General features: G+C 34.9%; 1 protein-coding gene across 6 annotated transcripts in view; it reads left to right on the top strand.

The window, feature by feature from the left end:
• ERBIN (erbb2 interacting protein) overlaps positions 1-10215 on the top strand; it is a 129143-nt gene that overhangs the window by 110380 nt on the left and 8548 nt on the right. For 5 of the 6 annotated variants that reach the window (XM_042804493.1, XM_033009175.1, XM_033009178.1 and 2 more), the window contains 5 exons: positions 5307-5450; positions 6273-6404; positions 8112-8321; positions 9458-9550; positions 10137-10211. In XM_042804493.1, coding sequence (XP_042660427.1) covers positions 5307-5450; positions 6273-6404; positions 8112-8321; positions 9458-9550; positions 10137-10211 — 654 coding nt within the window. The remainder of the gene's footprint in view (positions 1-5306; positions 5451-6272; positions 6405-8111; positions 8322-9457; positions 9551-10136; positions 10212-10215) is intronic. The other variant, XM_033009179.1, reaches the window with a different exon arrangement.

Below are 10215 nucleotides of genomic sequence, written 5' to 3' on the forward strand. Positions count from 1 at the left end.
TTAGTAACTGGAGGGAGAGAGAGAAAGAGGGAGGGTGACCTCAATTAAATAAACAGTGTCTGCTTGTTGGACAAATTGGAGAAGGTAGCTCTTGTTTTATTGATCAGGCCTTTTTACCTGATGTATGTAGGAAAAAAAAACTTTCAAGAATGTATTTTCCACTAGGAAAGATACAATATAGTTTTAAGTCTAGCAAAACTGGTTAACAATGAGTTCCAGACAAGTAACCATCACTTGTAAACCCTTTGACAAGCTGTAAGGGGGCATACACTGATCAAGTAAAATTATCCATCTGGTTGATGGGAGGTCAAAACAGTTTGAGACCATTTGTGCAAAGAAATTTTGCATATATTCAGGAGAAACAATTTGTTTACCTGATGCAATGCATATTTTATTGTGGGATAGAGAAAAGCGCTTATTTAAATGTCAAGCTGCACTCTAGTGGTTATATATGTAAGCTGTTGGAAAGCATGCAGTCAAGTCTGCCCCACCCCCAACCTCATAAGTTTTAGTGTACAGGTGAGTTTAAGTACAGTAATACTTTTCAGCATATTTTCCTTTTTAAGTGTGATTTGCCAATTTTACTACCTGATACCATGCAGCAGTCTTCAGTAGTAGTCTTGCTGGAAGTTTTGATTTAGGAATTTAAACTAAAATACTGCCTGTGTAAAAACACCAGTGTCACGTATATTTTAATGTGTGGTAGAGGAATTTCTCATCCATAAATTGCAATAATAAATACCTGCAACAGTTATCTGCAAATATCTATTATATTTCTATGTGCCGAGTAGGTAGAAACAGTTACTGGGCCCAACTCTGTCCTTTCCTTAGATATGTGTATATTCTTTTTTTTGTTGTGGATTTCTTGGGACTTCATCGGGTGCATGTTTGCTTTCAGTTCTAACTGTATCTGAAATTAAGTCCTCTCTCTTTTTATCTACTTTATCTACTATTTCTCTAAAATGCAGAGCTTTCAGAGGAGAGATCATAAAGTTTGATTCCGACTTTTCAATTCAGAAATCAGAATAGGTAGCTTTATTCTTAAAGTTGCCAGTGTACAGTGCCTTATTAAAAGAAAAAAGACCAAATGTTTCAGTGTTGATAGAGAATTACACTTTTAATCAAAGTTTCAAAGTTTTTCTGGAATTAAGTTTTTACAGTGTATACCTAACATGCAAAAATATTTAAATTTATATGGGCTCAGATATTCTCCAAGTTAAGTTTGCTTCAATATGTAACTTCAGTGGGTCAGTGCACACATAAAGTTAAGTGCTTAAGTGTTTATAAGATCATAACCTGAAGAATATTTTGACACTGATAAATTACAGGAATGCTATCCATTCAGTAGTTATTAGTTTTAATTTTTTATTTTAGTTTAGTTTGGTTTTTTTTTTCTTTCCATTTTGAATGGAGTATTGAACCATCAATGTGTTAAAATGAAATTTTGTGGAGTTTGGAAGTCAATACATCACAATTTAAAGTGAATTAAGTTCTTGTGCATTTAGAGTGTAAACAACAAAAGTTCTGACCATGCAAATATTTTATGACAGTAGAATTTAAATTATATGTAATTTTCCCTATGTATCTCTTCAGTAGGAATGCTGTCACTTATTGAAGATACTTTTTTTTTTTTTTTGTGGGATCAGAGATGTAAATTCATGCCTTTTTTTTTCCTCTCTCATGAGAGGAATAGTTTCATAATGTTTAAGTTCTTTGGGATAAACTGATACCTTGCTAGAACTCTATCATATTTCAAGCAAAGCTATTTTTACTTAAAGCATTAATTTTAGGCATTTTGAATGTTCTATAGTACCTTGAGCAAACCTTTTCTAAGGAATCTTAGATAGTCAAGGTGAGGATGGAAACTAAAGGGATTTCTAGACATTTAATACAGCTTCAAAGGATAACTTATGCCCACCTCTAGCTGGCAATTGATTCTAAGTACTGTTAAATAAATAGGCTAATACTTGGGCTTAGCAGTTAGGTTACCAGTTAAGGCTATTCCAAGGTAAGTAGAAGGCAGAGTCTTGTTCCCTGCAGATACTTGAAATTTGTATAGTTCCTGTTATATACCAGAATTTCATGGATTGTCATGACAGACTCCAGCCAGACTTAAAACAGTATTATCCAATAGAATTTCTCCTAGGTAAATTCTACTGTTTATTGTCTTGCACCTAAGTAAATGTGTCCTGGAGACACCTTTTTGAAATCTGAAATTGTTAATTCTCTTGTAAGCTGCAAAATGGAGAATATGTTCTGACTCTTAGCATTGAAAAATAATGTAAGTAAACATCAAAACTGTGCTCCTAGCTGCCTGCATCTGAACTGGTTCCATTAGAGGCTGATTTTGACTACAAATCCCGATTTATATGCTAAATATTGTTTTTTACTTTGTACATAGTAATTTTTTCTTGATGTTGTGGCTTTTAATACATGTTCTTCACAGTTGAATAACTGATTTCTAGTAAAATTAGCTTTCACAAAAATATAGTGGAACACGGCATGTGTATTGGTTAGTGTATATCAGTTTAGAGTAACTGAAATGAGATTTCTCGAGCTTCAGATATTTGAATTATCATTTTGCAGGCCGTTATGCCCTAAGACACCATAGCAAATCGGGTAGGGAATGAAGTTGTACTTGGAATTAATATTCATATTTAATCTGAAGTTTAGACCATACATTTGTTCCATATTTAATTTTTAATAAATTTGAATTAAAATCAAGGGGTTTAATGGCATCTGCATATTCAGATTTCCAAAATATCTTCTCTGGTGCAGCAGTCTTCAGGAATCTCCCTAGGAAATGTACAACCTTCACTGTGCTCATACTGAGAAACAAAATTAAGAGGAATACTGTTCACACTCCAAATGCCTCAGTTTCTTTCTTTCCAGCTAAAAATAGGTAGAGGAAAATACTTCCTAGATTTGTCCCTAGGAATCTCTTCTGGTGTTAAACTAAAACTTTCTTACAGCTCTGTGACTTTAAAGAGTGTTTGTTCTGTACAGTTTTTATTTGTGGGTTCTTCCTAATTTAGTGTTGAGACACTGTGCCCAATGTAGAGAAGGAGAAAAATGGTGTCAGCAGTACTTCTCATGTCTTCCCTACATCAATTGCATAAACATTTCTTTGTACTTCAGAAAAAGTCTGTACCAAGAAAGGAGATTTTATAAACTGTTGAATAAAACTACTCTCAGGCTATGTAATCACCTTGAAGCTCACTAAACCGAGTTAACTGAAATCTTAATTCCTGTTGAACAAGTTCATACCTCTACAAATTTTAATAAAGTTCTGCTTTTTATTGCATATATTCTATCTCAGATTGTAAGTACAAATCTGGATTTAGACTGTCACTATTTGCCATCTGTTTGGGTCCTTCTAAGAAGAATTAATTTAGTGGATCTAGGGACCTTTACAGTAAGATGGACTGATAGAGACACTTTCAGAAGACAACTGTCTAGTCTCACCATGCATTCTTTCTATTTTTATCTTTTTGCCACTTAGAGAAGATGGAGAGATACAAGAGCCTTTGTAATCATACTTCAGGGAGTTGCCTGTACAAGTGGGGGAAGAAAACTACATGGTTAATTAAAGAGGCTGTTTTGAGAAGAGTTGTAAGAAGATGCTTTGAGGCACTAAGGAGCTAAGGAAAACTGGCTTTTGCAGTTTCATCTGGGTGTTTGGCCTGACACTTAAAGCAGCAGTAAGCTCAGATTGAATGTTTAGTAGAGAGAGACTTGAATGCCCAGCACAGTCTTCCCCTCCCAAGATTGGGGAAAGCCTCTGGAGACTTGTCTGGAAGCTTGAAAAATCCATTGACTAGAGAACAGGGTAGGTGTAAAAGAGGAGCATGAAGTAAGCTAACTATGCTATTGAGAGGTTATCCAAGAGCCTTGGCCAGGAAAAGCTAAGTATTGCCAGTAAATACTGTTTTGCAAGGGAGTTTCCAATGACTGCACTACCAGAGCATCTGGGGAGTATGAATATGCAGAGGCATATGACTTTGATTATTAAACTAGTTTTAGTTTCACAAGATAAAGGTAGTATGAAAGAGCAAATATCTGTCTGGGGACTAGTGACTATTTTCAAAATCAGTTTAGTATAAGTAGTCAACAAACACCAAAACATATTTATTCATGTAAGAGTTGTTGCAGTATCTTAGTCAAATGATACAGACTTCAAACTTTTTTTCTATTTTTTTACTTAGAAAAATTAGAAACCTTATTAAAAAAAAACACCAACAACAACAAAAAACAAAAACAAAACAAAAAAAACAAACCCCAAACAAATAAACAAACAAACAACAAAAACCACAAAACCCCCAACAAAACAAAACAAAAAACCAAAACAAATAAACAAACAAACAAAAACCACAAAAACCCCAACAAACAAACAAAAATCCCCACTTTGAATTTGCTGGGTTTTGATGCTTTGTGGTATATCTTCTAATATGATCACATTTTTTCATGAGTCTTTGTCACTTTTTCAAGATAGGTTTGTTTCTGTTATCAGGTGGCCCGTGGAGGATTTTAATTTTCTTCTTTTGTGCAGTCTTTTTATTTTGTTTTGTTCTTACAACTACAATAGTCCACAGTGGCAAGACAGTAATGTCTGTTGCTTGCTTTCTATTACCCTTACCAATATTGTAGAGGTCAGGCTTGCAAGGAGGTAATGAAGCTCAAAACCAAACCACTATCACTTCTGTCCTTGAGCTCATGTTACCTGTTTGATTGCCTGCAATGGTGCAGGACTGGACTCCAAGGTTTATTTAACTCCTCTCTTTCATGTTCACATTCTTGAATGAAGTGTTCTTGGAATGCATAGCAAGAAAACCCGTCAAACAGTCAAATCTCTCTGTAAATTTTTTTGTACTGCACCAGTAATGGAGGGGCGAAGGGGGGTGGAAATGAGACAAAATAACTGGTAATTAGATGTTTTTTCACAGTTGTTTATCTTGACTGCTAGCTTCTCTTTCTACAACATATTTGATACATTGCAAATTTAATGAAAACCTAGAAATTTTGATAAGCTGTGCACCTTTGTTGTTTTTCCAGACACGTGAACATTTGAATGACTTTATTTACATGTAATTCTGCATGTTAACTGCTGATTGCATGCTGATTTACAGTAAATAAAGGCAAACAGGGGTCACTGAGTTGTCTTTTATACACCACAGTGGTACTGTTCTTGCATGGTTTTTATCTTGCATGACAATGGAATATGTTTGTATTAGTCTATGTATAACATGTCCTGTGGTTTATGCATGCTGCACTAATTTCTGTGTTAAATCTGTCCCCTCTTTATTCAGAGCATGCTGTCTAGGTCCTTTAATTCCAATTACGCTGCAGTTAGCAGCTTTCACTATGGCAGCTCTAGGGATCTGCATGGCAGCCAGGGTAGTGTTGCCTTGAGTGTTGCAGACGGAAGAGGTTCTGGTGTGCACATTGTTCGAGTGAGTACCTACAGGAGCCTATTGCAATATATAGAGGGGGAAAGAATAAACTGTGAGAGGTGTCCTTATATTGATACTCTTTTACCTATGGGCAGTGCTTTCAATAGAAATAATATTGTTTATGTGCTGGAACTTTTTTATAGGCATTAAATCAAATACTTTGCCTTAAACTTCATATGCCTTGAACTTACTGAAAGGCTTTTCAATTTAATGCCATGGAGTTTTCTAACTGGCTTTTATGAATGGTTGAACATATGTAAAACTGTCTGGTTTCATTGTACCTATGTGAACAAGAGATTACCATTATGAATTTAACCTAGGTTGATAAAGGTTTGAACAAAATCTTATAATGCTTTTTCTTCCCCAAAACAAATTCTGTTGTAAACTGTACTGTAAGATACTGTAGTCATTCAAGAAGATAAATATTTTAGTTTGTAAGAAAATGTGAGGAAATTACTCTAACTCTGAGCATCCTCAGTGATGTTATGGTATCCATAATGATCAGGATAAAGTTGATAGAAGACTTCTTTTAACCATAAGAATCCTTGAATAGGCAGTCCTTAGCGTTTATTGTCTTTTCTTATCAGTTTATTGGTGATCAAAGACACCTCTGCAGTTGCTAGTTTTTGTAAATATCCTTCAATATTTTATGGGTATGGTGTCTTGGCTAGTAAGATTTTCTACATAAACAAGGTACCAGTTAATCAAAGAAGATAAAGAACAATAAAGCCCATAAAATGTTTTATTCTGGGCTTCTTATGAGAATTTTTTAGTTTGAATTATATGAAGACAGTTGTCTTTACTGCTCTGCTCTGTTTAAAGCATCCCCAGGCTTCTACTCCAGGAGACCAATGCCAGGATGAAGTATTCATTTCAGGACAGCAGAATTACTCATCTGCCACACTTAATCTCAAAGATGTTCCTCTAGACAGCATGAAAAAAATAGCTGTGCAGGTAATTATCTACATGGCACCGTTGATAGGATATACTTATTATTTATAAGGATTTCTTTTTTTTTTTTTTTTAGTAGTAGTAGAAACATATGTTGAACTGGCAGTTGGAACTGGGGCTTCTTTAAAAACTGAAGGTGGCATAAATGAAGTAGCATCCTCTTTTTGGAAGACAAAAATAGTTAGCTATACAAAGAGGAATAGTTCTAATTTTTCTTTAGTGGGGCTTTTGAAAGAAGAAATTTTCAGCCAAAGACATAATTGCAAGTGAAAATTGGAATATGATAGATGATTTCAGGAAAGCAATCTGAAGCTGATTAAACCTTTTAAAGGATGAACTTGAAATCTGTTGTGATGAAATGATGATGATAAACTATAATTTGAAGGAGACATTCTGTATTCATCTCTAAGGACCATCTATACAGGCAGGACTTACTACAATTAAACTAAATAGATGCTTGTAAATTATTATGATGCAGCAATTGATTTTCTTTTTATAACTTCAGTAATTTCATTTGCATTTCTATGGATATTGGCTATTGGAAATTTGCATAGTTGTTAATACATGTAACATGTAAACTCTACCTCTGGCAGTGCAACAAAAAATAGTTTCCCTATTGTGCTTTAGGTTTTCAGAAGAGACAGTAGAAAATGGTGTAAATTGAATACATCTGATCTGTAAATAAACAAAAAAATGTATATAATACATACATTAATGTTTCCCAGAATCACTTTGACATAAAAAACTCATCTTAACAGAATAGATTCTGATATGTGTCCATTTACATGGCATGGTTAAAGGTTGAAATTTACACAGCTAGTTGTAATATTAAGAATTTTAATATCCTTGTATCCTATAACTAATGCGATAATGGTGGCAAGCAGAAGTCTGTATGCTAGCCTGTAATGTAGCATTTTTGGAATGTGGGAATCATACAGATGGAAGAGGGATTACTTAGGCTGGGTAAACGTGCGAGACACGTGGGCAAGGAGGGAAAAGGCTGCCTATCTCATTGCAGAGCTGAACAGTAACTCAGGCTTCAGTAATGTCATCTCCAGCATCACCCTCACTGACATGGTTTGAATGCACTGTATGTCTGGCCAGTTGGGTATCTTACTGCTCTTTGCCATCATTATAGCTATCAAATCAGTGACAGATGCGTTAAAAGAAAAATGTTATATCCATTACAATCTTGATATTAAAATCTTGAGCTTCTATGTGATTTTGCTCAGGTTTTCTTGTCAAGTGGTCACCAAAAGATGCTTGGAGAGCATACAATTTCTGTCTGCTAGATGTGTGGGATTGTTTGTGTATGATCTACTGGGAATTATTACAAAATCTCTGAATTTTATGCAATAAAAGTGCTAATTATAACAGTTATCAGCCAAGTGTCAATACTGTCAGTTGCACTGCTAGAAAATAATGGTTGTGAAAACTCAGCGAAACAAGTGGTAAAAACAAAGACTATCTAGCCTGTTCTAGTAAATTAGCACTCAGAGTAAGTTTTTGTTTTTCAGATTTGTTGTCAGTAGGTCAGAGCTGATGACTGTAAGGAAGATTGGTATAATTGTACATGATCCAGAAGGGTAGTTTTAGTAATGTTCCTAAAAATAAAGGCAGTCAAGTATGAGAAATACTGAAATAATAAAGGAGGAATTGAGAATTGCTGCTTATAAAATGTATGACACTGAGTATTCATGTTTTATTCAGTTACCTTTGACAAATGGACAAATGTGCCAGCCTCAGAGACCTCAGACAAACTACAGCCAAGTCCATCATCTCCCTCCTCAATCATCAGTAGCAAGACATCCGTCTAGGGAGCAATTAATTGATTACCTGATGTTGAAAGTTGCCCACCATCCTCCCTATGCCCCGTCCCAGTGTTCTCCCAGACAAAGCCATGAGTTGGCAAAGCAAGAGGTAAGAATAAAATCTAACTCAGCGATGACATCTGTCCATGGCACTGAATTGTTAGATTGTTTTTGTTTATTACCATTTCTCTGTAGATGGTGACAGAAGTCATACAGGAATTTGTCTTCAGCAGAAGACAGCATTATCTCAGTGTGATCCTGCTACTGAAATCACACATTCCTTTGAGCTTTGAGCAATTTTTACTTTTTATGTGAACATTTTGAGAGATATGTGGTAGATTTTTAACAGAATGTATCAGAACTTCAAGCTTGTATCTTTTTACTGAGGTAGAAATTTATTTCTCAACTATATTTATTGATCACAGACTTATTATCTAGTAACTGAAAAAATACAAAGCAGCAGTACAACTTAGAACTTTGCATCTATTCATTGCTATACAGAATGGTTCAAAAACCTGCAAATGTAGAAATGTGCATCCATAAACAAAAGCCAGGATAAAAAAAAGTGAGCATCTGATGAATGCCTGATAATTATCAGCTTTATTTATGGTAGACAGATGTGCATAAGAAATCCTTATACAAATTAATGGCTCTTTCACTGTGGCAACCTTCTTTTATATTCTTGGACACAGGATGTTTCCTCTGTATTGTTTCAAGTCTTTTGAGAAAATACTGAGTACTACACTTCCATTCTGTGCTAGAATAAGAATGTCCACTTCTTGTGTAAAATAAGTTTTCTAGTCAACTATTTTGACAAGAGACAGGGGAGACAGTGTTGGCTACGTAGAACTTACAGTGAAAGCAGGAATGAGGTTTGATTTTTAAAATTCAGCAAAGAAATAGGAGGAACAGGTTCTTTCATACGAACATATATTTCCTGGGGTGCGTTAATTTCCATAGTATCAAAATATCTCTGAATTTAAAGCCTACATGAACTATGGTTATAATAATAGTGTTATTGGAATAAAACTTTTGTGCAATGGTGCATGATGCTCTTGTATTGGAATCTTGTTCTGAATTAATACTATGAGATATAATATTCTCTTGAACTGTGACAAATGCTTTTGAGTTTTTTTTCTTTTTAAAGGTTTTGTTCTCCTGAATTCCTCAGTAATAATTTCATTACAGTAGCTTTGAATGCAGATTTTTAGCCAGTTCATCTAACTTTGATTTGTAACTACCTAGATTCGAGTGAGAATTGACAAGGATCCAGAACTTGGATTTAGTATATCAGGAGGTGTTGGTGGTAGAGGGAATCCATTCAGACCTGAAGATGATGTGAGTATTTTATACTAATGCATCTTAAAATCATTCTGATTAATAATGTTTCTAGTGCTTAGCAAAGGGGGGCAGGGAAGGTATTCCCCAAACCACTAAACTCCAGGACTGGAGAAAATTTTGGACAAATGACACAAAAAATCAAGGTGGTAGGTGACTACAGTGGTCACGTGGTAACACAGAGGATTATTCTAGCTGACTAGTTCATGCACAGTTCCAGATATTAGTCAACAGATTTGAGATAGTGAATTCTGGAGCTTACAGTTAGGAAGCCTCTTAAAAGAGAACATGATTTAGCCTACAGCATTTCTGGTGGATGATAATTCATCCTGACATATACATCTGCCAAAATAAACAAGGGCAGATCATAATTTGTCCTTCAGTACTCTTTTAAAGATAGTTCTCTTGGATTTAACATCAGAAAAGGAAGGCAGTCACAAAAGCCAGTAGACCTATAGAATAGTATTTTATTCTTTTCTACTGAGGAATGGAAAATTTAAAAAAACGGTTTGAATTACATCTATTTTATTCTACCCTACTATTCATGAAATAAGTTGTCAAAAATGTTTCCCACCTGTTTTTCAAGGGTATATTTGTAACCAGAGTGCAACCAGAAGGACCAGCATCTAAGTTGTTGCAGCCTGGAGATAAAATAATTCAGGTAC

This window comes from Tyto alba, unplaced genomic scaffold (genome assembly GCF_018691265.1).
Source record: "Tyto alba isolate M040663 unplaced genomic scaffold, T.alba_DEE_v4.0 Super-Scaffold_42, whole genome shotgun sequence".
Taxonomy (NCBI): domain Eukaryota; kingdom Metazoa; phylum Chordata; class Aves; order Strigiformes; family Tytonidae; genus Tyto; species Tyto alba.